At 37.0% G+C, this 27,995-nt stretch overlaps 1 protein-coding gene and 39 non-coding genes across 40 annotated transcripts; 17 read left to right on the top strand and 23 right to left on the bottom strand.

The window, feature by feature from the left end:
• The first annotated feature begins 11 nt into the window (after nucleotides 1-11).
• LOC117305232 (delta(14)-sterol reductase TM7SF2-like) lies at nucleotides 12-27,927 on the top strand. The gene is made up of 11 exons (XM_033790092.1): nucleotides 12-176; nucleotides 851-977; nucleotides 3,736-3,932; nucleotides 5,125-5,179; nucleotides 6,332-6,526; nucleotides 7,343-7,446; nucleotides 8,531-8,653; nucleotides 9,094-9,265; nucleotides 25,315-25,395; nucleotides 25,980-26,102; nucleotides 27,642-27,927. The coding sequence occupies exons 1-11, from the start codon at nucleotides 171-173 to the stop codon at nucleotides 27,800-27,802; spliced, it is 1,344 nt and encodes a 447-aa protein (XP_033645983.1). The 5' UTR covers nucleotides 12-170; the 3' UTR covers nucleotides 27,803-27,927.
• Nucleotides 2,641-2,713, top strand: Trnar-ucg. The gene has a single exon. It is a non-coding gene; the product is annotated as a tRNA-Arg (tRNA).
• Nucleotides 3,092-3,163, bottom strand: Trnaq-cug. Its single transcript has one exon. It is a non-coding gene; the product is annotated as a tRNA-Gln (tRNA).
• Trnar-ucg lies at nucleotides 10,095-10,167 on the top strand. Its single transcript has one exon. It is a non-coding gene; the product is annotated as a tRNA-Arg (tRNA).
• Trnaq-uug lies at nucleotides 10,853-10,924 on the bottom strand. Its single transcript has one exon. It is a non-coding gene; the product is annotated as a tRNA-Gln (tRNA).
• Nucleotides 11,565-11,636, bottom strand: Trnaq-cug. The gene has a single exon. It is a non-coding gene; the product is annotated as a tRNA-Gln (tRNA).
• Trnar-ucg lies at nucleotides 11,954-12,026 on the top strand. The gene has a single exon. It is a non-coding gene; the product is annotated as a tRNA-Arg (tRNA).
• On the bottom strand, nucleotides 12,268-12,339 carry Trnaq-cug. The gene has a single exon. It is a non-coding gene; the product is annotated as a tRNA-Gln (tRNA).
• Trnar-ucg lies at nucleotides 12,657-12,729 on the top strand. The gene has a single exon. It is a non-coding gene; the product is annotated as a tRNA-Arg (tRNA).
• Nucleotides 12,974-13,045, bottom strand: Trnaq-cug. Its single transcript has one exon. It is a non-coding gene; the product is annotated as a tRNA-Gln (tRNA).
• Nucleotides 13,415-13,486, bottom strand: Trnaq-uug. Its single transcript has one exon. It is a non-coding gene; the product is annotated as a tRNA-Gln (tRNA).
• Nucleotides 13,797-13,869, top strand: Trnar-ucg. Its single transcript has one exon. It is a non-coding gene; the product is annotated as a tRNA-Arg (tRNA).
• Nucleotides 14,121-14,192, bottom strand: Trnaq-cug. Its single transcript has one exon. It is a non-coding gene; the product is annotated as a tRNA-Gln (tRNA).
• Trnar-ucg lies at nucleotides 14,503-14,575 on the top strand. Its single transcript has one exon. It is a non-coding gene; the product is annotated as a tRNA-Arg (tRNA).
• Nucleotides 14,807-14,878, bottom strand: Trnaq-cug. Its single transcript has one exon. It is a non-coding gene; the product is annotated as a tRNA-Gln (tRNA).
• Nucleotides 15,198-15,270, top strand: Trnar-ucg. The gene has a single exon. It is a non-coding gene; the product is annotated as a tRNA-Arg (tRNA).
• Nucleotides 15,512-15,583, bottom strand: Trnaq-cug. Its single transcript has one exon. It is a non-coding gene; the product is annotated as a tRNA-Gln (tRNA).
• Trnar-ucg lies at nucleotides 15,901-15,973 on the top strand. The gene has a single exon. It is a non-coding gene; the product is annotated as a tRNA-Arg (tRNA).
• Trnaq-uug lies at nucleotides 16,683-16,754 on the bottom strand. The gene has a single exon. It is a non-coding gene; the product is annotated as a tRNA-Gln (tRNA).
• Nucleotides 17,073-17,145, top strand: Trnar-ucg. Its single transcript has one exon. It is a non-coding gene; the product is annotated as a tRNA-Arg (tRNA).
• Nucleotides 17,386-17,457, bottom strand: Trnaq-cug. The gene has a single exon. It is a non-coding gene; the product is annotated as a tRNA-Gln (tRNA).
• On the top strand, nucleotides 17,775-17,847 carry Trnar-ucg. The gene has a single exon. It is a non-coding gene; the product is annotated as a tRNA-Arg (tRNA).
• On the bottom strand, nucleotides 18,091-18,162 carry Trnaq-cug. The gene has a single exon. It is a non-coding gene; the product is annotated as a tRNA-Gln (tRNA).
• Trnaq-uug lies at nucleotides 18,557-18,628 on the bottom strand. The gene has a single exon. It is a non-coding gene; the product is annotated as a tRNA-Gln (tRNA).
• On the bottom strand, nucleotides 18,998-19,069 carry Trnaq-uug. The gene has a single exon. It is a non-coding gene; the product is annotated as a tRNA-Gln (tRNA).
• Trnar-ucg lies at nucleotides 19,380-19,452 on the top strand. Its single transcript has one exon. It is a non-coding gene; the product is annotated as a tRNA-Arg (tRNA).
• Trnaq-cug lies at nucleotides 19,685-19,756 on the bottom strand. The gene has a single exon. It is a non-coding gene; the product is annotated as a tRNA-Gln (tRNA).
• On the top strand, nucleotides 20,074-20,146 carry Trnar-ucg. The gene has a single exon. It is a non-coding gene; the product is annotated as a tRNA-Arg (tRNA).
• Nucleotides 20,390-20,461, bottom strand: Trnaq-cug. Its single transcript has one exon. It is a non-coding gene; the product is annotated as a tRNA-Gln (tRNA).
• Nucleotides 20,625-20,696, bottom strand: Trnaq-cug. The gene has a single exon. It is a non-coding gene; the product is annotated as a tRNA-Gln (tRNA).
• Nucleotides 21,014-21,086, top strand: Trnar-ucg. The gene has a single exon. It is a non-coding gene; the product is annotated as a tRNA-Arg (tRNA).
• Trnaq-cug lies at nucleotides 21,330-21,401 on the bottom strand. Its single transcript has one exon. It is a non-coding gene; the product is annotated as a tRNA-Gln (tRNA).
• Trnaq-uug lies at nucleotides 21,798-21,869 on the bottom strand. Its single transcript has one exon. It is a non-coding gene; the product is annotated as a tRNA-Gln (tRNA).
• Trnaq-uug lies at nucleotides 22,239-22,310 on the bottom strand. Its single transcript has one exon. It is a non-coding gene; the product is annotated as a tRNA-Gln (tRNA).
• Trnar-ucg lies at nucleotides 22,621-22,693 on the top strand. Its single transcript has one exon. It is a non-coding gene; the product is annotated as a tRNA-Arg (tRNA).
• Trnaq-cug lies at nucleotides 22,926-22,997 on the bottom strand. Its single transcript has one exon. It is a non-coding gene; the product is annotated as a tRNA-Gln (tRNA).
• Nucleotides 23,315-23,387, top strand: Trnar-ucg. The gene has a single exon. It is a non-coding gene; the product is annotated as a tRNA-Arg (tRNA).
• Nucleotides 23,630-23,701, bottom strand: Trnaq-cug. The gene has a single exon. It is a non-coding gene; the product is annotated as a tRNA-Gln (tRNA).
• Trnaq-uug lies at nucleotides 23,864-23,935 on the bottom strand. Its single transcript has one exon. It is a non-coding gene; the product is annotated as a tRNA-Gln (tRNA).
• Nucleotides 24,240-24,312, top strand: Trnar-ucg. The gene has a single exon. It is a non-coding gene; the product is annotated as a tRNA-Arg (tRNA).
• Nucleotides 27,928-27,995: the final 68 nt, after the last annotated feature.

The following is a 27,995-nucleotide window of genomic DNA, read 5'->3' as shown; positions in this document are numbered from 1 at the left end:
ACACACGTAGTTGCTGGTCGTCTCTTTCTCTGTTCAGGAAACGAAATTCTCGTTTTGTGCGTTCTTTTCTCTTTGGTGTGCTGACGGACAAGTGGCTTGTAAGACGTGTCACTTTGATGACAAAATAACCAAAAGTTTTGATTCAAACTTTGGAGTAGGCCTACGACACTATGCAGGTAAGAGAACGTTCATCATTTCAATGTGCTATTCTGATATCAATGGCGTTTTATAGGGGCATGCAAGATAGCCTTGCCGTCTGCTTGCTAAAATGTTCAGTGCTGACATGTTTGATTTCGGATGCAAACTTGACTTACAGAGGGACACTGGGCGTAGCAGCTACAAAAGCAGACATTTTGATTTACTCTATAATCATCATACGACAAACCTAATTGGTCATAAAGATACAATTATGTTCCCCGTGAATACGATTGAGGAGTTAATTAATTTAAAATAAAGATGGTGGCAGACATGTTGGTTTGTCTGACACTTGGTATAGCAGCTTGCAGACATTTTCATTTACTTTACAGTCACCGTCTGCTAAGTTGGAGAGAATCTAAATTGGTCACCGATAATATGCAAAGTAACAAGAATTTAATCTAAGCAGTTCAAAAAAAGCATTGCATGTACGTTTCTACATTTGGCCCAGTGTTGGATTCCAAACAGGTAACACAATCAGATAAAACGATAAGACAGAGCACCACACAATGGATACAAACTATTGGACTCTGTAAAGCTGTGTGTTTATTTAAAGAACAATGATCACTGAAGATCATAATCGCAAATCACACCTGAAATATTCTCATGTACAAATCTGCGTTAACTCTGTTACATCCTTTCAATAACCAACCAGTCACAACCAGCAGCAGCGCACTTGTCGGCTGAGGGAAGCCGAGACAACGGCACTACGGACGGTACCATGTCGCCAGCAAATGGGAGGGTTCCGAAAACCGCTCACTATGAATTTGGAGGACCTATCGGTAAGTTTGTTGCAGCATACATCACTATCATCATAAACATCATCCTCAATTATTTCTATACGCACCTAATCAAAGTCATATTGTTGACCCCCCCCCCTCCCCTCCGTTCCCCGACTCCCTACCCGAACTGATGAATGGTAGTGACAGCTCAGTCATTTGATTTCGTTAGCGTTTCGTCTGCCACATTTATGTCAATTACATTATGTGACCAATATTGATTTATTAAAGGCAGTGGACACTATTGGTAATTACTCAAAATAATGATTAGCATAAAACGTTACTTGGTAATGAGTAATGGGGAGAGGTTGATGGTAAAAAACCACGAATTTGATTTCGAGACCTCAGATTCTAAATCTGAGGTCTCGAAATCAAGCATCTGAAAGCACACAACTTCGTGTGACAAGGGTGTTTTTTCTTTCGTTATTATCTCGCAACTTTGACGACCAATTGAGCTCAAATTTTCACAGGTTTGTTTTATGCATAATGTTGAGATACACCAAGTGAAAAGACTGGTCTTTGACAATTACCAATAGTGCCCAGGGTCTTTAAAATGCTCTTTCAACAGTTTTTTTTTATTGTATACTACAACTATACACTTATGTGGTATCAAGACAATTGAACAGTTGTTCCAAAGACCCAAGGTATAGCCTTTTAATGATTTTGGATGACTGTTTTGGGGGAGTTTTATTCGCACGAAAGAATAACGCTACGTTTAAATTTGCCACCTTGTTTGACATGGTCGGCCAAGTAGGTCGTATTTTCTATCAGGTGCCTTCTGGTTATAACGAGTCTCCCAGTTGATGGTCTACTGTCGATTAAAATGAAAAAAGTTGCTCAGTGATACAACTAGTTTGGCAAAATTAGAATTTAAACTTAAAGGTCCCACCGAGATTTGAACTCGGATCGCGAGATTCAAGTCTCGAGTGCTAACCGTTACACCCTGGGGCCGATTGAATACGTCAACAAATTAATCCAATATCACAATTACATACTTTGTAATGAAAAGAAAAGAAAAAGGAATTGCTTAATAAATTAATAATACTCTGGCTAAAAATAGGAACCATTTCTCCCAGCAATGTATACGGTACATGCAGTTTTGCACATGATGTATATAATTTTGTGCATTGTCCGTGATATAACACAGTTTGTGTTTTTGGTCGTGAAACAGCATTATCTGTTATAAAATGTCCTTCATATTAAAAACAAAATATTCATCAAGATGGGTTCAAGGGAAACCTAACACTTTTTAAACTTTACTACTAACTTAACTCATTGTTTTAGCAGCACTGTGTTTTAGAAAGAAATCTATATGCCCTATGGGCCAAATTCATTATCATGTAACTTTATTTAGAGAGTGACTGCCACCATTAAAGCACTATGTCGGCCGCGTTTTTTCTTGTTTTCAGTTTTAGTGAACTTTGTCCATATAAATGACTTTACCACAGCTAAGATTGTATTTTGGATTTGTGTATTATGTCATAAGTTATTAAAAGCCGGGGTAAAAAATCGGTTAGTACCAATTTTTTTTCTTCAAAACTTCTTAGAACTGAATGTCGTATTTATCGCTTTTGATCAATTTATGACTGAATTCTGTCCGTAAAAGTCACTATACTACAAATTCATTTTTGTTTTGATTTTTTTTTACAATTTTATAATTAACGCAGGCCGCGTGGCCTAATGGATAAGGCGTCCGACTTCGAATCGGAAGATTGAGGGTTCGAGTCCCTTCGTGGTCGCATATTTTTTGCCAGTTTTTCAGCACAAGATAGGTCTTTACGTTTTTGTTTAAACAAGGATGGGTACAGTTGCGGAGACAAACATTTCAAAGAGTCGTTTTCAATCATAATTGAAGAAACTGTTTAAACAAAAGTAGTACAAAATGTGAAATAGTTATAGAACAATCAGTTTGCAATAATCAAAATATAATTTAAAAACTTAAAGGTCCCACCGAAATTTGAACTCGGATCGCGAGATTCAGAGTCTTGAGTGCTAACCGTTACACCATGGGGCCGATTGATAATATCAACAACTTAATCCAAAATCACAGTCTTCATCTTTTGTAATAAAAAAAATGAAATTAAAAAATAATGTCATAGTACCAAATCAAAACTTAAAGGTCCCACCGAGATTTGAACTCGGTTCACGAGATTCAGAGTCTCGAGTGCTAACCGTTACACCATGGGGCCGATGAATTACTTCAATAACTTAACCCATTATCAAAATACAGTAATTACATTTACGTGAGATAATATTCGGCTCCCAACACTAATCTTTATATAGGCCTTTATTTTATTTTTTTTACATAAAGGCAGTGGACACTATTGGTAATTGTCAAAGACTAGCCTTCACAGTTGGTGTATCTCAAAATATACATGAAATAACTAACCTGTGAAAATTTGAGCTCAATCGGTCATCAAAGTTGCGAGATAATAATGAAAGAAGAAAACACAAAGTTGTGTGCGTTTAGATGGTTGATTTCAAGACCTCAAGTTCTAAATCTGAGGTCTCGAAATCAAATTTATGGAAAATTACTTCCTTCTCGAAAACTATGGCACCTCAGAGGGAGCCGTTTCTCACAATGTTTTATACTGCCAACCTCTCCACATTACTCGTCACCCAGAAAGGTTTTATGCTAATAATTATTTTGAGTAATTACCAATAGTGTCCACTGCCTTTAAACTCCATTGCTACAGTATTTATTAGAAAATATGAAATTGTGACATTGTGATGAGTCTACTGTCATTGTATTTTCTACCAGGTGCCTTTCTTGTGATGACGAGCCTCCCTGTAGTGGTCTATTATCTGTACTTTGCGTGCAGTAAGGAGTCGTGTGGCATCACATACAAGCCGGCATTATCTACTCGTCTCGAAGACTACTTCGACTGGGAGGTGAACCTCATCTTACTCGGATGGATAGCCTTCCAAGCGGCTCTTTACATGGTCCCCATAGGCAAGGTACTGGGTGCGTCCGTTTAGCTTCCCAGCCTGGGTCGACCCCGGTCTGCCCCGATACGTTCGAATAGCTTTGACGGGGATCACCCGGGTCAGCCCTCAGTGACCTGCTTGTGGAGTGGGTCACTTCCTTGGGGTGACCTGAGGTGCATGCCGTCACCACGAGAGGGCGAGTGTGATCGTTCGATTAGCTCTTGCCAGGGGCTCACGCGAGTGAGCACTGCGGGGTCGACCCAGGGAAGCTTATCGAACGCACCCCACTGTTGCACTATAGACCATGTCACCTTTAGGGTCATGGTCATAGCCCAAATAATGTAGCCCTCAACTTGCTACAGGAGAAAGGGCAGAGGAGGACACTGCGAGTAGCAGCCCCACCCATGTGTCAGCCCCCTCCCCACCCATGTGTCAGCCCCCTCCCCGTTTGTCTGCAACAACTGTGGCAGAGACTGCCACGCAGGAATCGACATCTCGGCAATGCTTACTATAGACCTTTATCACGGTGCAGCCATCTTGAATTTCTCTCATTGATACAAATGTTACCAAATCGGGGCTTGAAGAACAAGATAGTCTGGTTCATAATTGCAAGACGGTTATTAGCATGCATTGTTGCTATTCGATACGAGGAACGTGACCAAGCTGACACACAGTTGGAAAAAAATGTATAGAGCCGTTAAAAATAATTGATTAATATTCTACAATGAATACTATTATTATTTTTGTTTACCCATACACCGATGTGTGTTAGCACTGTATACTCAGTACTTCCCCGAGTCCTGTGAAAAAAATATCACATGTATGTTACTCGGGTTTGATTCGAACCCACGACCCTATTCTTTATCCCCGATGCAAATTTAACATCTCTTATATTCTACAATGGTAATTAAACACGTGTTTTATTTGTGGAAGCGTATCTGTACTAGATTTTATTTTTAAATCGGTGGGGGGGGGGGGTTAAAATAATTGGTATTTTCCCGAGTTCTGTGAAAAGAAATCTACAGGCAAATCACTTTGGTGGGATTTGAACGCACGACCTTTGCATTGCTAGAGCAGATGTCTCACCACCAGACCACTGAGCTAGCTATAAGTGGCTAGAGGCAGTTTGACAACAAGCTTCTCTCGTCGATCCCGTCTTAACTTTCTTTAACTCAAGTCATCTTTGTTTCCTTCTTCCTCATTTCATCTCAACATCCAACAGATCGCTAAAGGTCTTCCGTTGAGAAATGGTCGCAGATTGCAGTATCGCATGAACGGTAATAACAAAACAAACAATATTTGAAATCAGTGAAAATGATGGCAATTCTTGTATTAACGGCTTGAACAATAGATGCCATAAATGTTACAGGCAATGGACACATTTGTTAATTACTCACATTAATTGTTAGCATAAAACCTTACTTTGTAATGAGTAACGGGGAGCTGTTGATGGTATAAAACATTGTGAGAAACGGCTCACTCTGGATTAACGCAGTTTTCGAGAAAGAAGTAATTTTTCCACGAATTTGATTTCGAGACCTCAAAATAATAATTTGAGGTCCCGAAATCAAGCATCTGAAAGCACACAACCTCGTGTGACAAGGGTGTTTTTCTTTCATTATTATATCGCAACTTCGATGACCAATTGAGCTCAACTTTGCTTATTACTTTATGCATATGTTGAGATACACCAAGTGTGAAGACTGGTTATTGACAATACCAATAGTGTCCAGTGTCTTTAAACGTGCATACAACTACACTGGAGACTGCTAAGAAAGTCAATCTCTAAACAATGTGGTAATACACCGTATAATATATTGTGGGTGTAGATTTTTTTCAATGAAACTCAAAATGGTAAGCTTAGTAATAACGCCGATAGTATTGTTTAAAATAATCTATTTGAGAAGTCAAATTTTTAAGACGCCTCATTTGAAAACAGAATGAGTGTAGGTATATTTTCACCGAAATGGCTTCATGCAGTTCTGCTCGAAACAGTCTTGTAGTTAAATTTTGTTTATCCAATACTTTCGATGAGTCTTTCCTCTGACGATTGACACCAGTTTAGGCTTATACTAATTTCTCAAATTAATCAAGGTCAAATCTTTCTGAAGTTAACTAATATTGGTATCTTCATGAAGCTGTTTAGCATAAATAATTCCGTAGCAAATACAAATCGTTCCTAGCACAAACGTATTAACATCCATAATACTAGAGTATTATGGCAAGTTCAACCGAAACAGTTATTGGATACTCGACCGCCAAAACGCACTGATGTGACCGATGACTGGTGACTGATGCCCCGGCCCCCTTGCTTAGCAGGAAATATTTTATTGCTGAGCACTATTTTCTGCTTAGCAGCTTTTTGAAACTGTGCCCAAACGTTATATGATTTCTGTGTCAACCATCTCATCGTGTTTCTTTACTTGCAGGTTTCATGGCTTTCGTGGTCAGCGTGACGTCCTTTGGGGCCCTTCTCTTTTTCAAATATCCCGTCACAATCCTGTATGATAAATTTCTACCCTTTATGACGTCATCAATAATCGTCTCTGTCATTCTGAGTATCCTTGTCTACATCAAGGCCCGGACCGCACCCAACCACGCCCTAGCAACGGGAGGGAACTCTGGTAGGCCCCCTTGCGTTATTCAGATTTATCCCTGTTTTTTTATTTTAATATTTCTTTAAAAGAGAAAGTTTACATGAATTGACACATTTTACATAAATTTAATTTTAAAAGGTATGCTAATTGCCATGATTTGAAACAACGGTACTCTTTAAAAACAAGATGTCTGCCTGTCTGGTTTTTTTCTGTTTGTATAATTTTATTGTGCTATTTTATGTGATTTATTGCTTTTATCCATCCTGTCATTGACACTTGCGCTGTTGGATGTGGCTGAAATAAAGTAAAATGATTTTATTATGGGCAAATCATCGAGCCCATAGGAGACTTTGGAACGCTGGGTGGCAGCAGACCTACCAGGTAAATTCCACTGTTTGCATGTCACATTATCGAGAACAACAGAGTCTCAAAAGTCCCCCAATGAGATACGCAGCTACGGGGACAAAGTCTTTACTTGTGATATTTTCCATACATTTACAAGTTTGAATTTGATGCACAGCTCAGTCCCCGGTGTCACAAGATTTTTTGTCCACTTGTGATTCCGCCCTCATACGACGACTTGTGTAGAAATTTCTTCTAAGAGCGCCATCTTTTAAAACACCATTCAGCCGTCATGGAAGACGGGGACAAAATTCCCTTGGCGCGCGGGGCCCTTGCCCGCCTGGGTTGAGGGCCTATGATACGCCTGGACTTGGTGCAAAGACAGCCCTCCCAGATTACAGAAAAGTACGGGGTCGGTGGCATTCGGAGGGGAGTGCTCGTGACCTGCGGAGCTCGTCCCTAGGCACCTTCTTTCAGCGATTCTTTCTGTTTTATCGGCAGGCAATATCATCTATGACTTTTTTATTGGACACGAGTTGAACCCGAGACTTGGCAGCTTCGACATCAAAGTGTTCTGTGAGCTGCGACCAGGACTTATCGGATGGGTAAGAATTATGACAGGGAAGTGGTTTTTAGTACACGACGATCTTACTTTTTAGACTCAAGTCAGAGTTTTTCAGTCTAAATCTGTCAGCATCACCCTTCGAGGACCCTTACCTAGTGGTATGTTTGTTGTTTGGAACTGGCATCATAAGGAGAACAGCGCCCTCTATCAGAGCTGCTCTCTAATAGCCACGGTGATTACTCACTGTGGTCAAGTCTAATTGCGCATGTTTAGTTTTAGGAAACCCTGGGCTCCCACCAGGCTTAATTGATTTAAAGGGAAGGTACACGTTTGGTAACTACTCAAAACAAATACTAAACTGACTTGGTAACGAGCATTGGAGAGCTGTTGATGGTATAAAACATTGTGAGAATTTAATCCCTCTGAAGTAGCATAAATTTTGAGAAAAAATCAATTTCTCCCTAAAATAATAAAAGACTTCTAGCCAGAAGTCTTTTATTCCTACCTAAAAGCACACAAATTCGTCCAACAAGGGTGTTTTTCTTTCATCATTTTCTCGCAACTTCGATGACAAATTTAGCCAAAATTTTCACAGGTTTGTTATTTTATGCTTATGTTGGGATTCACCAAGTGAGAAGACTGGTCTTTAGCAATTACCAAACGTGCACCTTCCCTTAAATAACAATGTCTGAACGTTCGGTCGACGGCAGTCAATAGGGTGCCCAACCCTCCTTTCATAAAATAGATGATTGTCCCAGAAGTAGTTTCAGACAGACACTCACACCTCTAATTGGAAAGGTAATAAGTTCGTTCCGTATAGGCTGTTTCCAAATTGGAGACTACGGCTGCGATGGGACGTACTTGTCAGTAAAACAAACAAAAAACAAAAAAAATATCCAAAACAACAACAATAACAACAACAACAACAACAATACGACCCGTTTTGAAATTGCCGAAAATAGGCTATTAAACTGCAAAAACCAAATATTAATTTAATCGCGCCCAAATTTCTTAACATAACTTTTAAAACAATTTCCTCAATTGTTTTGATTCTAAAGCAAGGTCTTGTTGACTTCGTTTCTTGTTTAAACGATTCATTATAATTATCGTTTGTTTTTGTTTAGGTCATGATTGATCTTGCTTTCGTGGTCAAGGCGTGGGCGGATTTCCCTAACAATCCTCCATGGGGTCTTTTAGCATTGACCTTCTCACAGGTGCTCTACGTTGCTGATTCACTGTGGTATGAGGTAAGAGGAGGTACTGAGCAGTCATACCAGGCTATGTTCTTCTTCCTACCTATAGATTCAGGCTCTGGGCCCCGGGGTCCGAGCTCCAGAGCTCCACCTTCTGGCTCTGGGCCTTCCACACGCCCCCTATAGACTTGACTCAAGTCCTAATCCCGTGCCAATCTCAGAAAACTATTGTTTTGTGATTTTCAGAGGTTTGTTATTTTATGCATATGTTGAGATACACCAAGTCAGAAGACTGGCCTTTGACAATTGCCAATAGTGTCCATTGTCTTTAAGAACATTGTTCAAAGGCACAAGTGTCGCGACCGGGAATCAAACCCACCTTCTGCTGCTGACAACACCAAGCTTTGGTCAGGTGAGTTAGACCGCTGGGCCACAACACACCGTATTGGTCACTACTTTTGTTTAATTGCGCTAAATCTTTGTTGATGTTATAGGAATGTGTATTGAGCACAATGGACATCATCCATGATGGATTTGGTTTCATGTTATCTTTTGGTGATCTTGCCTGGGTCCCTTTCACATACACGCTACAAGCACGTTATCTGGTGGACCATTCGGAAACAACTGAATCCAAGTTCTGTCTCCTGACCATTGCTGCTCTCGGATGTAAGAAAATTTAATTTTTTATTTTCACCCAAATTTTCTCAAAACTTCTCTAAACTAACTTCATATTTATCGCTTATATCAGTTGAAGTGAATTCAGTCCGTAAAAGTCAAGAAATCACAGCTAAGTTTGTGTTTTGGATTTTGGTACAATGTCCAAAAATAACGCAGGCCACGTTTTACTTTTGGACCAACAAGGTTTGATGTTTTTCACCGAAAAAGGTATTTATAAAAGGGAATAAAAATGTGCCTCCGGCTTGGGTAATTATTATCGCATCCAGACTGCAACCGGTACTAAACATAGTGTTTATAACCGGCCAAGCGCATTATTTATTCCCTTATTAAAACTGCCGGTTAAAATATTACAAGTTGCAAATGCAAAGTGCAAGAAACTGCCGATAAAGATAAAAAAAAATCAGTTTGCCAAAATATAATGTTTAATCTTAGGTCCCGCCAAGATCTGACCTCGGATCGCGAGATTCAGAGTCTCGAGTGCTAACCGTTACACCATGGGGCCGATGGAATACATCAACAATTTATCGAACATCACCCATTCATATTTTCGGTTAACAAAAAAAAGTAAATCAAAACTTTCTTTTGCAAAAACATGCCTCTTATTTAAACATAACTTAATTCATGTTTTGCAAAATCAATGCCTTTGGTATATCTAGTATGCCAAATCACATAATTTTCCATTCATAATCGTAAGACACTTTTGTTAAACACTTCCTTAAACCTTGTGTAATATTTTTTCCTTTTTGAAAATTAAAGAGACTTCTGACCGTAAAAGTTGGTGTTTTGGATTTTCGTATACAATATTATAACTAACGCAGGCCGCGTGGCCTAATGGATAAGGCGTCCGACTTCGAATCGGAAGATTGAGGGTTCGAGTCCCTTCGTGGTCGCATTTTTACTGCATATTCTGTCAGCACAAGTGTTCAAGTTTTGATCATAACGAGGATAGGTACAAATGAGGCTTTATTTATTAAAACTGCCGAAAAATTACAATGGTTCGAATCCTTTCGCTGTCCAATTGATTTAAACGCTTTATTTTGTCAGCACAACTATATACTTTTGTTTGCCGATTATTGTGAAACGGTTGTGGAATGCAACAAATAATTTGGCAAAACAAAACCAGAACTTAAAGGTCCCACCGAGATTTGAACTCCAATCGCGAGATTCAGAGTCTCGAGTGCTAACCGTTACACCATGGGGCCGATAGAATACATCATCAACTTAATCGAAATTCAGTACCTCATAATAATAAAAAAGATCATTGAAAAAAGAAATAATCAGATTTTTTTAAAGTTCAGTACTAAAATACTATTGGACTCCCAACAATTATTAATTTCAATTGTTGCCAGAATATGTGTCAGAAAATATGAAAATATGTTCAAACCCCAAAAAATGAAATTGTGACTTTGGATTAAGTTGTTGATGTAATCCATCGGCCCCATGGTTTAACGGTTATCACTCGTTACTCATCATTCAAAAATCATTCGTTTTTAAAGCTGATGATTAATGTGATACAAGTTGCGGAAAATCGCAGAATGCAAATATTAGTTTGGCAAAATAACATCTGGAAACTGAAGGTCCCACCGAGATTTGAACTCGGATCGCTAGATTCAAAGTCTCGAGTGCTAACCGTTACACCATGGGGCCGATGGAAAGCATCAACAACTTATCGAACATCACAAATAAATATTATTAATTTAAAAAAAGTAAATCAAAATTTTCTTTTGCAAAAATAAGACAATGCAGGCCATGCCTCGAACTGAAATATTATTTAACTCATATTTTGCAAAATATATGCCTTTGATATATCCAGTATGCCAAATCACTAATTTTCCATTCATAATCGTGAGAAAATTTGTTCATAACTTCCTTAAACCTTGTGTAATATTTTTTCCTTTTTGTAAATTAAAGAGACTTCTAACCGTACAAAGTTGTTGTTTTGGATTTTCGTATACAATATTATAACTAACGCAGGCCGCGTGGGCTAATGGATAAGGCGTCCGACTTCGAATCGGAAGATTGAGGGTTCGAGTCCCTTCGTGCCGCATTTTTACTGCGTATTCTGTCAGCACAAGTGTTCACGTTTTGATCATAACGAGGATAGGTACAAATGAGGTTTTATTTATTAAAACTGCCAAAAAAAAGACAAGGGTTCGAATCCTTTCGTTGTCCAATTGATTTAAACGCTTTTTTTTGTCAGCACAACTATATCCTTTTTTTTGCCAATTATTGTGATAAGGTTGTGGAATGCAACAAATAATTTGGCAAAACAAAAGTAGATACTTAAAGGTCCCACCGAGATTTGAACTCGGATCGCGAGATTCAGAGTCTCGAGTGCTAACCGTTACACCATGGGGCCGATAGAATACATCAACAACTTATCGAACATCACACATTCATATTTTCAATTTAAAAAAAGTAAATCAAAACTTTCTTTTGCAAAAACCAGGCCATGCCTCTAACTCAAACATTATTTTAGTCAAATTTTGCAAAATTAATGCCTTTGATACATCCAGTATGCCAAATCACATAATTTCGATTCATAATCGTAAGAATATTTGTTCAGAACTTCTTTAAACCTTTTGTAATATTTTGTCCTTTTTGTAAATTTTAGAGACTTCTGACCGTTAAAAGTTTTCGCTATGGATTTTCGTATACAATATTATAACTAACGCAGGCCGCGTGGCCTAATGGATAAGGCGTCCGACTTCGAATCGGAAGATTGAGGGTTCGAGTCCCTTCGTGGTCGCATTTTTACTGCGTATTCTGTCAGCACAAGTGTTCACGTTTTGATCATAACGAGGATAGGTACAAATGAGGTTTTATTTATTAAAACTGCCGAAAAAAGACAAGGGTTCGAATCCTTTCGTTGTCCAATTGATTTAAACGCTTTTTTTTGTCAGCACAACTATATCCTTTTTTTTGCCAATTATTGTGATAAGGTTGTGGAATGCAACAAATAATTTGGCAAAACAAAAGTAGATACTTAAAGGTCCCACCGAGATTTGAACTCGGATCGCGAGATTCAGAGTCTCGAGTGCTAACCGTTACACCATGGGGCCGATAGAATACATCAACAACTTATCGAACATCACACATTCATATTTTCAATTTAAAAAAAGTAAATCAAAACTTTCTTTTGCAAAAACCAGGCCATGCCTCTAACTAAAACATTATTTAAGTCAAATTTTGCAAAATTAATGCCTTTGATGCATCCAGTATGCCAAATCACATATTTTCCATTCATAATCGTGAGAAAATTTGTTCATAACTTCCTTAAACCTTGAGTAATATTTTTTCGTTTTTGTAAATTTAAGAGACTTCTGACCGTAAAAAGTTTTCGCTTTGGATTTTCGTATACAATATTATAACTAACGCAGGCCGCGTGGCCTAATGGATAAGGCGTCCGACTTCGAATCGGAAGGTTGAGGGTTCGAATCCCTTCGTGGTCGCATTTTTACTGCATATTCTGTCAGCACAAGTGTTCACGTTTTGATCATAACGAGGATAGGTACAAATGAGGTTTTATTTATTAAAACTGCCGAAAAAAAGACAAGGGTTCGAATCCTTTCGCTGTCCAATTGATTTAAACGCTTTATTTTGTCAGCACAACTATATACTTCTTCTTGCCAATTATTGTGATAAGGTTGTGGAATGCAACAAATAATTTGGCAAAAAAAAACCCTAGAAACTTAAAGGTCCCACCGAGATTTGAACTCGGATCGCGAGATTCAGAGTCTCGAGTGCTAACCGTTACACCATGGGGCCGACAGAATACATCAACAACTTATCGAACATCACACATTCATATTTTCAATTTAAAAAAAGTAAATCAGTCTTTCTTTTGCAGAAACCAGGCCATGCCTCTAACTAAAACATTATTCAAGTCAAATTTTGCAAAATTAATGCCTTTGATACATCCAGTATGCCAAATCACATATTTTCCATTCATAATCGTGAGAAAATTTGTTCATAACTTCCTTAAACCTTGTGTAATATTTCTTCCTTTTTGTAAATTAAAGAGACTTCTAACCGTAAAAATCATTCGTTATTAAAACTGATGATTAATGTGATACAAGTTGCGGAATATTTCAGAATGCAAAATTTTAGTTTGGCAAAATAACATCTGGAAACTGAAGGTCCCACCGAGATTTGAACTCGGATCGCGAGATTCAAAGTCTCGAGTGCTAACCGTTACACCATGGGGCCGATAGAATACATCAACAACTTATCGAACATCACACATTCATATTTTCAAAAACAAAGTAAATCAAAACTTTCTTTCGCAAAAACATGCCTCTTATTGAAAAATAACTTAATTCATGTTTTGCAAAAATCAGTGCCTTTGATATATCATGTATCCCAAATCACAAACTTTCGATTCATAATCGTAAGAAACTTTTGTTAAAAACTTCCTTAAACTGTGTGTAATATTTTGTCCTTTTGTAAAATTAAAGAGACTTCTGACCGTAAAAAATTTTGGTTATGGATTTTCGTATACAATATTATAACCAACGCAGGCCGCGTGGCCTAATGGATAAGGCGTCCGACTTCGAATCGGAAGATTGAGGGTTCGAGTCCCTTCGTGGTCGCATTTTTACCGCATATTTTGTCAGCACAGGTGTTCACGTTTTGATCATAACGAGAATGGGTTTGATGTATAAAATGAGGTAACATTTATTAAAAGTGCCGAAAAAAAGACAAGGGTTCGAATCCTTTCGCTGTCCAATTGATTTAAACGCTTTATTTTGTCAGCACAACTATATACTTTTTTTGCCAATTATTGTGATAAGGTTGTGGAATGCAACAAATAATTTGGCAAAAAAAAACCCTAGAAACTTAAAGGTCCCACCGAGATTTGAACTCGGATCGCGAGATTCAGAGTCTCGAGTGCTAACCGTTACACCATGGGGCCGATAGAATACATCAACAACTTATCGAACATCACACATTCATATTTTCAAAAACAAAGTAAATCAAAACTTTCTTTCGCAAAAACATGCCTCTTATTGAAAAATAACTTAATTCATGTTTTGCAAAAATCAGTGCCTTTGACATATCATGTATCCCAAATCACATACTTTCGATTCATAATCGTAAGAAACTTTTGTTAAAAACTTCCTTAAACTGTGTGTAATATTTTGTCCTTTTGTAAAATTAAAGAGACTTCTGACCGTAAAAAATTTTGGTTATGGATTTTCGTATACAATATTATAACCAACGCAGGCCGCGTGGCCTAATGGATAAGGCGTCCGACTTCGAATCGGAAGATTGAGGGTTCGAGTCCCTTCGTGGTCGCATTTTTACCGCATATTTTGTCAGCACAGGTGTTCACGTTTTGATCATAACGAGAATGGGTTTGATGTATAAAATGAGGTAACGTTTATTAAAACTGCCGAAAAACAAGACAAGGGTTCGAATCCCTTGGTGGTCCAATTGTCAGCACAACTGTATACTTCTTTGCCAATTATTGTGATAAGGTTGTGGAATGCAACAAATAATTTGGCAAAACAAAAACTAGAAACTTAAAGGTCCCACCGAGATTTGAACTTGGATCGCGAGATTCAGAGTCTCGAGTGCTAACCGTTACACCATGGGGCCGATAGAATACATCAACAACTTATCGAACATCACACATTCATATTTTCAATTTAAAAAAAAAGTAAATCAAACTTTTCTTTTGCAAAAACCAGGCCATGCCTCTAACTCAAACATTATTTTAGTCAAATTTTGCAAAATTAATGCCTTTGATACATCCAGTATGCCAAATCACATATTTTCCATTCATAATCGTAAGAATATTTGTTCAGAACTTCTTTAAACCTTTTGTAATATTTTGTCCTTTTTGTAAATTTTAGAGACTTCTGACCGTTAAAAGTTTTCGCTTTGGATTTTCGTATACAATGTTATAACTAACTCAGGCCGCGTGGCCTAATGGATAAGGCGTCCGACTTCGAATCGGAAGATTGAGGGTTCGAATCCCTTCGTGGTCACATTTTTACTGCATATTCTGTCAGCACAAGTGTTCACGTTTTTATCATAACGAGGATAGGTACAAATGAGGTTTAATTTATTAAAACTGCCGAAAAAAAACAAGGGTTCGAATCCTTTCGTTGTCGAATCGATTTAAACGCTTTATTTTGTCAGCACAACTATATACTTTTTTTTGCCAATTATTGTGATAAGGTTGTGGAATGCAACAAATAATTTGGCAAAACAAAACTAGATACTTAAAGGTCCCACCGAGATTTGAACTCGGATCGCGAGATTCAGAGTCTCGAGTGCTAACCGTTACACCATGGGGCCGATAGAATAAATCAACAACTTATCGAACATCACACATTCATATTTTCAATTTAAAAAAAGTAAATCAAAACTTTCTTTTGCAAAAACCAGGCCATGCCTCTAACTAAAACATTATTTAAGTCAAATTTTGCAAAATTAATGCCTTTGATACATCCAGTATGCCAAATCACATATTTTCCATTCATAATCGTGAGAAAATTTGTTCATAACTTCCTTAAACCTTGTGTAATATTTTTTCCTTTTTGTAAATTTAAGAGACTTCTAACCGTAAAAATCTGTTGTTTTGGATTTTCGTATACAATATTATAACTAACGCAGGCCGCGTGGCCTAATGGATAAGGCGTCCGACTTCGAATCGGAAGATTGAGGGTTCGAGTCCCTTCGTGGTCGCATTTTTACTGCATATTTTGTCAGCAAAAGTGTTCATGTTTTGATCATAACGAGGATAGGCACAAATGAGGCTTTATTTATTAAAACTTCCGAAAAAAAGACAAGGGTTCGAATCCTTTCGTTGTCCAATTGATTTAAACACTTTTTTTTGTCAGCACAACTGTATACTTTTTTTGCCAATTATTGTAATTTGGTTTTCTGGAATGCAACAAATAATTTGGCAAAACAAAACCAGAAACTTAAAGGTCCCACCGAGATTTGAACTCGGATCGCGAGATTCAGAGTCTCGGGTGCTAACCGTAACACCATGGGGGCGATGGAATACATCATCAATTTAATCGAAATTCAGTACTTCATAATAATAAAAAAGATCATTGAAAAAAGAAATAATCAATATTTTTTAAAGTTTAGTACTAAGATACTTTTGGACTCCCAACAATTATTAATTTCAATTTTGTGTACTTTTTACTCCAATTGTTGCCAGAATATGTGTCAGAAAATATGAAAATATGTTCAACCCCAAAAACTGAAATTGTGACTTTGGATTAAGTTGTTGATGTAATCCATCGGCCCCATGGTTTAACGGTTATCACTCGTTACTCATCATTCAAAAATCATTCGTTTTTAAAGCTGATGATAAATGTGATACAAGTTGCGGAATATTGCAGAATGGAAATATTAGTTTGGCAAAATAACATTTGGAAACTGAAGGTCCCACCGAGATTTGAACTCGGATCGCGAGATTCAAAGTCTCGAGTGCTAACCATTACACCATGGGGCCGATGGAATACATCAACAACTTATCGAACATCACACATTCATATTTTCAACTTAAAAAAAGTAAATCAAAACTTTCTTTTTGAAAAACCCAGGCCATGCCTCTAACTCAAACATTATTTTAGTCAAATTTTGCAAAATTAATGCCTTTGATACATCCAGTATGCCAAATCACATATTTTCCATTCATAATCGTAAGAATATTTGTTCAGAACTTCTTTAAACCTTTTGTAATATTTTGTCCTTTTTGTAAATTTTAGAGACTTCTGACCGTTAAAAGTTTTCGCTTTGGATTTTCGTATACAATATTATAACTAACGCAGGCCGCGTGGCCTAATGGATAAGGCGTCCGACTTCGAATCGGAAGATTGAGGGTTCGAGTCCCTTCGTGGTCGCATTTTTACTGCGTATTCTGTCAGCACACGTGTTCACGTTTTGATCATAACGAGGATAGGTACAAATGAAGTTTTATTTATTAAAACTGCCGAAAAAAGACAAGGGTTCGAATCCTTTCGTTGTCCAATTGATTTAAACGTTTTTTTTTGTCAGCACAACTATATACTTTTTTTGCCAATTATTGTGATAAGGTTGTGGAATGCAACAAATAATTTGGCAAAACAAAACTAGATACTTAAAGGTCCCACCGAGATTTGAACTCGGATCGCGAGATTCAGAGTCTCGAGTGCTAACCGTTACACCATGGGGCCGATAGAATAAATCAACAACTTATCGAACATCACACATTCATATTTTCAATTTAAAAAAAGTAAATCAAAACTTTCTTTTGCAAAAACCAGGCCATGCCTCTAACTAAAACATTATTTAAGTCAAATTTTGCAAAATTAATGCCTTTGATACATCCAGTATGCCAAATCACATATTTTCCATTCATAATCGTGAGAAAATTTGTTCATAACTTCCTTAAACCTTGTGTAATATTTTTTCCTTTTTGTAAATTTAAGAGACTTCTAACCGTAAAAATCTGTTGTTTTGGATTTTCGTATACAATATTATAACTAACGCAGGCCGCGTGGCCTAATGGATAAGGCGTCCGACTTCGAATCGGAAGATTGAGGGTTCGAGTCCCTTCGTGGTCGCATTTTTACTGCATATTTTGTCAGCAAAAGTGTTCATGTTTTGATCATAACGAGGATAGGCACAAATGAGGCTTTATTTATTAAAACTTCCGAAAAAAAGACAAGGGTTCGAATCCTTTCGTTGTCCAATTGATTTAAACACTTTTTTTTGTCAGCACAACTGTATACTTTTTTTGCCAATTATTGTAATTTGGTTTTCTGGAATGCAACAAATAATTTGGCAAAACAAAACCAGAAACTTAAAGGTCCCACCGAGATTTGAACTCGGATCGCGAGATTCAGAGTCTCGGGTGCTAACCGTTACACCATGGGGGCGATGGAATACATCATAAATTTAATCGAAATTCAGTACTTCATAATAATAAAAAAGATCATTGAAAAAAGAAATAATCAATATTTTTTAAAGTTTAGTACTAAGATACTTTTGGACTCCCAACAATTATTAATTTCAATTTTGTGTACTTTTTACTCCAATTGTTGCCAGAATATGTGTCAGAAAATATGAAAATACGTTCAACCCCAAAAACTGAAATTGTGACTTTGGATTAAGTTGTTGATGTAATCCATCGGCCCCATGGTTTAACGGTTATCACTCGTTACTCATCATTCAAAAATCATTCGTTTTTAAAGCTGATGATAAATGTGATACAAGTTGCGGAATATTGCAGAATGGAAATATTAGTTTGGCAAAATAACATTTGGAAACTGAAGGTCCCACCGAGATTTGAACTCGGATCGCGAGATTCAAAGTCTCGAGTGCTAACCATTACACCATGGGGCCGATGGAAAACATCATCAACTTAATCGAAATTTAGTACTTCATAATAATAAAAAAGATCATTAACAAAAAAAACAATCAGAGTTTTTTTTAGTTCAGTACTAAGATACTTTTAGACTCCCAACAATTATTAATTTAAATGTTTGTATTTTGTACACCAATTGTTGCCAGAGTATTTGTCAGAAAATATGAAATTGTGACTTTGAATTAAGTTGTTGATGTAATCCATCGGCCCCATGGTTTAACGGTTATCACTCCAGCTTTATCATTCAAAAATCATTCGTTATTAAAACTGATGATTAATGTGATACAAGTTGCGGAATATTTCAGAATGCAAAATTTTAGTTTGGCAAAATAACATCTGGAAACTGAAGGTCCCACCGAGATTTGAACTCGGATCACGAGATTCAAAGTCTCGAGTGCTAACCGTTACACCATGGGGCCTATAGAATACATCAACAACTTATCGAACATCACACATTCATATTTTCAAAAACAAAGTAAATCAAAACTTTCTTTCGCAAAAACATGCCTCTTATTGAAAAATAACTTAATTCATGTTTTGCAAAAATCAGTGCCTTTGATATATCATGTATGCCAAATCACATACTTTCCGTTCATAATCGTAAGAAACTTTTGTTAAAAACTTCCTTAAACTGTGTGTAATATTTTGTCCTTTTGTAAAATTAAAGAGACTTCTGACCGTAAAAAATTTTGGTTATGGATTTTCGTATACAATATTATAACCAACGCAGGCCGCGTGGCCTAATGGATAAGGCGTCCGACTTCGAATCGGAAGATTGAGGGTTCGAGTCCCTTCGTGGTCGCATTTTTACCGCATATTTTGTCAGCACAGGTGTTCACGTTTTGATCATAACGAGAATGGGTTTGATTCATAAAATGAGGTAACATTTATTAAAACTGCCGAAAAACAAGACAAGGGTTCGAATCCCTTGGTGGTCCAATTGTCAGCACAACTGTATACTTTTTTTGCCAATTATTGTGATAAGGTTGTGGAATGCAACAAATAATTTGGCAAAACAAAAACTAGAAACTTAAAGGTCCCACCGAGATTTGAACTCGGATCGCGAGATTCAGAGTCTCGAGTGCTAACCGTTACACCATGGGGCCGATAGAATACATCAACAACTTATCGAACATCACACATTCATATTTTCAATTTAAAAAAAGTAAATCAAAACTTTCTTTTGCAAAAACCAGGCCATGCCTCTAACTAAAACATTATTTAAGTCAAATTTTGCAAAATTAATGCCTTTGATACATCCAGTATGCCAAATAACATATTTTCCATTCATAATCGTAAGAATATTTGTTCAGAACTTCTTTAAACCTTTTGTAATATTTTGTCCTTTTTGTAAATTTTAGAGACTTCTGACCGTTAAAAGTTTTCGCTTTGGATTTTCGTATACAATGTTATAACTAACGCAGGCCGCGTGGCCTAATGGATAAGGCGTCCGACTTCGAATCGGAAGATTGAGGGTTCGAGTCCCTTCGTGGTCGCATTTTTACTGCGTATTCTGTCAGCACAGGTGTTCACGTTTTGATCATAACGAGGATAGGTACAAATGAGGTTTTATTTATTAAAACTGCCGAAAAAAAGACAAGGGTTCGAATCCTTTCGTTGTCCAATTGATTTAAACGCTTTATTTCGTCAGCACAACTATATACTTTTTTTTGCCAATTTATTGTGATAAGGTTGTGGAATGCAACAAATAATTTGGCAAAACAAAACTAGATATTTAAAGGTCCCACCGAGATTTGAACTCGGATCGCGAGATTCAGAGTCTCGAGTGCTAACCGTTACACCATGGGGCCGATAGAACACATCAACAACTTATCGAACATCACACATTTCGTTGTCCAATTGATTCAAACGCTTTATTTTGTCAGCACAACTATATACTTTTTTTTGCCAATTATTGTGATAAGGTTGTGGAATGCAACAAATAATTTGGCAAAACAAAAACTAGAAACTTAAAGGTCCCACCGAGATTTGAACTCGGATCGCGAGATTCAGAATCTCGAGTGCTAACCGTTACACCATGGGGCCGACAGAATACATCAACAACTTATCGAACATCACACATTCATATTTTCAATTTAAAAAAAGTAAATCAAAACTTTCTTTTGCAAAAACCAGGCCATGCCTCTAACTAAAACATTATTTAAGTCAAATTTTGCAAAATTAATGCCTTTGATACATCCAGTATGCCAAATCACATATTTTCCATTCATAATCGTGAGAAAATTTGTTCATAACTTCCTTAAACCTTGAGTAATATTTTTTCCTTTTTGTAAATTTAAGAGACTTCTGACCGTAAAAAGTTTTTGCTTTGGATTTTCGTATTCAATATTACAACTAACGCAGGCCGCGTGGCCTAATGGATAAGGCGTCCGACTTCGAATCGGAAGATTGAGGTTTCGAATCCCTTCGTGGTCGCATTTTTACTGCATATTCTGTCAGCACAAGTGTTCACGTTTTGATCATAACGAGGATAGGTACAAATGAGGTTTTATTTATTAAAACTGCCGAAAAAAAGACAAGGGTTCGAATCCTTTCGTTGTCCAATTGATTTAAACGCTTTATTTTGTCAGCACAACTGTATACTTTTTTTGCCAATTATTGTAATTTGGTTTTCTGGAATGCAACAAATAATTTGGCAAAACAAAACCAGAAACTTAAAGGTCCCACCGAGATTTGAACTCGGATCGCAAGATTCAGAGTCTCGGGTGCTAACCGTTACACCATGGGGCCGATGGAATACATCATCAATTTAATCGAAATTCAGTACTTCATAATAATAAAAAAGATCATTGAAAAAAGAAATAATCAGATTTTTTTTAAAGTTTAGTACTAAGATACTTTTGGACTCCCAACAATTATTAATTTCAATTTTGTGTAATTTTTTACTCCAATTGTTGCCAGAATATGTGTCAGAAAATATGAAAATATGTTCAACCCCAAAAAATGAAATTGTGACTTTGGATTAAGTTGTTGATGTAATCCATCGGCCCCATGGTTTAACGGTTATCACTCGTTACTCATCATTCAAAAATCATTCGTTTTTAAAGCTGATGATTAATGTGATACAAGTTGCGGAATATTGCAGAATGGAAATATTAGTTTGGCAAAATAACATTTGGAAACTGAAGGTCCCACCGAGATTTGAACTCGGATCGCGAGATTCAAAGTCTCGAGTGCTAACCATTACACCATGGGGCCGATGGAAAACATCAAAAACTTAATCGAAATTTAGTACTTCATAATAATAAAAAAGATCATTAACAAAAATAACAATCAGAGTTTTTTTTAGTTCAGTACTAAGATACTTTTAGACTCCCAACAATTATTAATTTAAATGTTTGTATTTTGTACACCAATTGTTGCCAGAGTATTTGTCAGAAAATATGAAATTGTGACTTTGGATTAAGTTGTTGATGTAATCCATCGGCCCCATGGTTTAACGGTTATCACTCCAGCTTTATCATTCAAAAATCATTCGTTATTAAAACTGATGATTAATGTGATACAAGTTGCGGAATATTTCAGAATGCAAAATTTTAGTTTGGCAAAATAACATCTGGAAACTGAAGGTCCCACCGAGATTTGAGCTCGGATCGCGAGATTCAAAGTCTCGAGTGCTAACCGTTACACCATGGGGCCGATAGAATACATCAACAACTTATCGAACATCACACATTCATATTTTCAAAAACAAAGTAAATCAAAACTTTCTTTCGCAAAAACATGCCTCTTATTGAAAAATAACTTAATTCATGTTTTGCAAAAATCAGTGCCTTTGATATATCATGTATGCCAAATCACATACTTTCCATTCATAATCGTAAGAAACTTTTGTTAAAAACTTTCTTAAACTGTGTGTAATATTTTGTCCTTTTGTAAAATTAAAGAGACTTCTGACCGTAAAAAATTTTGGTTATGGATTTTCGTATACAATATTATAACCAACGCAGGCCGCGTGGCCTAATGGATAAGGCGTCCGACTTCGAATCGGAAGATTGAGGGTTCGAGTCCCTTCGTGGTCGCATTTTTACCGCATATTTTGTCAGCACAGGTGTTCACGTTTTGATCATAACGAGAATGGGTTTGATGTATAAAATGAGGTAACATTTATTAAAACTGCCGAAAAACAAGACAAGGGTTCGAATCCCTTGGTGGTCCAATTGTCAGCACAACTGTATACTTTTTTTGCCAATTATTGTGATAAGGTTGTGGAATGCAACAAATAATTTGGCAAAACAAAAACTAGAAACTTAAAGGTCCCACCGAGATTTGAACTCGGATCGCGAGATTCAGAGTCTCGAGTGCTAACCGTTACACCATGGGGCCGATAGAATACATCAACAACTTATCGAACATCACACATTCATATTTTCAATTTAAAAAAAGTAAATCAAAACTTTCTTTTGCAAAAACCAGGCCATGCCTCTAACTAAAACATTATTTAAGTCAAATTTTGCAAAATTAATGCCTTTGATACATCCAGTATGCCAAATCACATATTTTCCATTCATAATCGTGAGAAAATTTGTTCATAACTTCCTTAAACCTTGAGTAATATTTTTTCCTTTTTGTAAATTTAAGAGACTTCTGACCGTAAAAAGTTTTCGCTTTGGATTTTCGTATACAATATTATAACTAACGCAGGCCGCGTGGCCTAATGGATAAGGCGTCCGACTTCGAATCGGAAGATTGAGGGTTCGAGTCCCTTCGTGGTCGCATTTTTACTGCGTATTCTGTCAGCACAAGTGTTCACGTTTTGATCATAACGAGGATAGGCACAAATGAGGTTTTATTTATTAAAGCTGCCGAAAAAAAGACAAGGGTTCGAATCCTTTCGTTGTCCAATTGATTTAAACGCTTTATTTTGTCAGCACAACTATATACTTTTTTTTGCCAATTATTGTGATAAGGTTGTGGAATGCAACAAATAATTTGGCAAAACAAAACTAGATATTTAAAGGTCCCACCGAGATTTGAACTCGGATCGCGAGATTCAGAGTCTCGAGTGCTAACCGTTACACCATGGGGCCGATAGAACACATCAACAAATTATCGAACATCACACATTTCGTTGTCCAATTGATTCAAACGCTTTATTTTGTCAGCACAACTCTGTACTTTTTTTTGCCAATTATTGTGATAAGGTTGTGGAATGCAACAAATATTTTGGCAAAACAAAACCAGAAACTTAAAGGTCCCACCGAGATTTGAACTCGGATCGCGAGATTCAAAGTCTCGAGTGCTAACCGTTACACCATGGGGCCGATGGAAAACATCAACAACTTATCGAACATCACAAATTCATATTTTCAATTTAAAAATGTTAATCAAAACTTTCTTTTGCAAAAACCAGGCCATGCCTCAAACTCAAACATATTTAAGTCAAATTGTGCAAAATTAATGCCTTTGATATATCCAGTATGCCAAATCACATATTTTCCATTCATAATCGTAAGAAATTTTGTTCATAACTTCCTTAAACCTTGTGTAATATTTTGTTCTTTTTGTAAATTATAGAGACTTCTAACCGTGAACTGTTTTTTTGTATACATTATTGTAAATAACCCAGGCCGCGTGGCCTAATGGATAAGGCGTCCGACTTCGAATCGGAAGATTGAGGGTTCGAGTCCCTTCGTGGTCGCATTTTTACCGCATATTTTGTCAGCACAGGTGTTCACGTTTCGATCATAACGAGGGCGGGTTTGATGTGCATCTACGGTTATACAGATATTCGACTAGAGTTGGTATGCCAAATTTAAAAATACCACTTATAATTAATACCGCCGGTAAAAATAATACAAGCTGCACAATAAAAACAAATTGTAAAAATAAAAGACTCTGGATAAAAAGAGTTCAGTAGTTAGAGTTAGGTGAGATAATGTTGGGCTCCCAACAATAATTCATTTAAACTTGTTTGATATAAATGGGGTTTTTTTTCCAGAGTTATTATCAATAATGAAACTGTAATATTGGATGAGGTTGTTGAAGTATTTTCTTTGATTAATATATCGTAAATTCAACGACCGATTGAGCTCAAACTTTCACATGTTTTGTTATTTTATGCGTATGTTGAGATACACCAACTGTGAAGGCTAGTCTTTGACAATTACCAACAGTGTCCAATGTCTTTAAAGGCAGTGGACACTATTGATAATTACTCAACATAATTATTAGCATAAAACCTTACTAGGTAACGAGTAATTGGGAGCTGTTGATAGTATGAAACATTGTGAGAAACGGCTCCCTCTGAAGTGACGTAGTTTTCGAGAAAGAAGTAATTTTCCACGAATTTGATTTCGAGACCTCATATTTATAATTCGAGGTCCCGAAATCAAGCATCTGAAAGCACACAACTTCGTATGACAAGGGTGTTGTCTTTCTTTCATTAATATATCGCAACTTCGACAACCGATTGAGCTCAAACTTTCACAGCTTTTTTTTTAAATATACATGTTGAGATACACCACGTGAGAAGACTGGTTTTTGACAATTACCAATAGTGTCCAGTGTCTTTAATGAGATAATAACACTATTTAATTCATTTCTTGCCAACACAACGCCTTTGATCTATATTCAGTATATCATATAAAATATTTCTTAAATTTACAGGCCTAACCATTAATATTATCTTTTACATTCTCAGTGCTTGGCTACTATATTTTCCGTGCCTCGAACTCACAGAAAAATGAATTCAGGCAAAATCCACATGGCAGTAAAGTTGCTCGTAAGTATAGAGTTAATCTTAATTAATTTCTTTCAATGTAAAATACTTTTCTCAAAATTTTTCATGACATACAACCACTTCCTAAACTTCTTTTGTTATAAACATTACAAACACTTGTATCATTTGTTTTTCTTCACCCGAACTGCTTATAGCTACCGGGCAATCTCGTGGTCTAGTTGGTAATACATCTGCTCTAGAATAGCAAGGGTCGTGGGTTCGAATCACATCCAAGTAATATGCATGTGATTTGTTTTATTCTTCACATAACTCTTCAAAGTACCGAGTTTTGAGAACTAAAACGGGGCAAGAACGGGGCATGTTTCCCCTGCTTACTTTGTTCTACTTTTTGGATATGTTGTTAAGAGGGTTTCAAGACACTTGCATAAAAAAATCATTTCTGTTGAAATGTTGTTTAGGTCAAGCCATATTTTGGCTTAGATTGACTAGACTAAGTATGCAACGCTAACACATATCGCTGCAAGGGGAAAACGCAAAGACAATAATATTATTTGTTTATGTTTTACAAAAATAGTTTTAAACTTCTGTTTAATTTTACAAAATATTTCATGAACATTTAAATGCAGATCTTCAAAGCATCCCAACGTCGACTGGTAAACGATTGTTGGTGTCTGGCTGGTGGGGACTGGTACGGCATCCTAACTATCTAGGTGACCTCATCTTGGCATTATCATGGTCTTTATATTGCGGTAAGCATACTGATACAATTTACGCTATCTGTGGTTGCTTTCACAAAGATAGTCATAGCTTAAGACGTGTCCTATGACTCTTCATGAATTGTTGAAAACTTAAGGCTGATCCTTAGTTAGGACAAGAAACTTGTCCTACTTCTTAATCGAGAAAAGACTAGTCTTAACACTTAAAGGCAGTGGACACTATTGGTAAATACTCAAAATAATTATTAGCATAAAACCGTACTTGGTAACGAGTAATGGGGAGCGGTTGGTAGTATAAAACATTGTGAGAAATGGCTCCCTCTGAAGTGGAGTAATTTTCGAGAAAGAAGTAATTTTCTACGAATTTGATTTCGAGACGTTATATTTAGAATTTAAGGTCTCGAAATCAAGCATCTGAAAGCACACAACTCCGTGTGACAAGGGTGTTTTTTCTGTCATTAATATCTCGCAACATCGACGACCGATTGAGCTCAAATTTTCACAGGTTACCGTTTGTTATTTTATGCATGTGTTGAAATACACCAACTGTGAAGACTGGTCTATGACACTTACCTCCATTTACCAATAGTGTCCAGTGTCTTTAAGCACATTCAACAGGCCAACCGGTCTTTGACCGTTAGAAAACTGTGTCTTGGGCCTTGTGTCTTTCCTTCGTGTGTGCGGCACTTAAATGTAGCCCGAGCCCTAAATGTAGCCTGACCTAAATGTAGCCCCAAACATGTACCTAGATTTAGGTGCGAAAATAGAATTAGCTGTTGCAAACAACTTACCAACCAAATGGACCGAGGGTATAATGCAAAAAATTGTTAATGGCCTGACGTTTCGACCCTAGCAGAGTCTTTCTCGAAGGCTAAGATGACAACATGGTTGTTGTGTTGTCATTCAGCCTTCGAGAAAGACTCTGCTATAGGGTCGAAACGTCAGGCCATTAACTATTTTTTTATTAGATTTAGGTACCGCACACTCGTGTCATTACTGTAATTCAACACAATATCAGTCCATTTTCAAAGACAGAACAAGTAAACCCCAAACAATTTTGGCACATAATTAAAATATAGACTTCTACTTATAGCAAGCATTGCTTGCAAAGGGTGTAGACTGAAGACATTGCACAGAGCCAACTGCTCAGGTTAAGTGCCGTATACAGTTACTTGTTAAAGGGATAAAACAATAGACCTTTATTGTGGTGGTTGTTTGGTGCTTTTATTTTGGCTTCAATATGTTTTGGGAATCTCAGGAATTCTTCTGAATATTTTCGATGGTGGTTTTTATGTAAGAGAGTGGATAAGAGAGGGTATGCAGTGGGTTGGATTTTAGTCTTCTGTCAATGCCGTTCTGGCTTGGACAAATTCGCATCAGAGGCTCGATCCCAAGCGACATGAAACGAGACCACCCAAGCGAGTCGAGTGGCGGAGCTACCCACGAGAGCCTTGGCAAAAGGCTAGATGCTTTTTCAGCAGTCGGAACAATTCCACAAAACCAATTATTGTTGTCTATACACCTGATCAAATCCTTATACTGTAATGTCTCTTATTTGTTTCTGGACTGTAGGTTTTGACAGCATCATTCCATACTTCTACCCAATCTACTTTATGATCCTCCTGGTTCATCGAGCCTATCGGGACGCTGCTATGTGTAAAGAAAAGTACGGCGAGGCATGGGAGCAGTATTGTAAACGTGTCCCGTACCAGATATTCCCGCTCATATTCTAAACGGAGGGTTACAACATTGTTTGATTAATATATTATATTTGGTCTGCGGTACCACCGTGTGTGTCTACTTGCCAGCCCAGGTAGACAGTTGGACAGCAAGACAGTTCTCTAAAGAACAAAATCTTCCTGGCAAGTAGATACACACATGGTGTTACTGAAACGCAAATAATGTATTTATACCTCACAATGCAAT

This window comes from Asterias rubens, chromosome 1 (genome assembly GCF_902459465.1).
Source record: "Asterias rubens chromosome 1, eAstRub1.3, whole genome shotgun sequence".
Lineage (NCBI taxonomy): Eukaryota > Metazoa > Echinodermata > Asteroidea > Forcipulatida > Asteriidae > Asterias > Asterias rubens.
The sequence above is the reverse complement of the archived record's forward strand: the minus strand, read 5'-3'. Positions and strand labels throughout refer to the sequence as shown.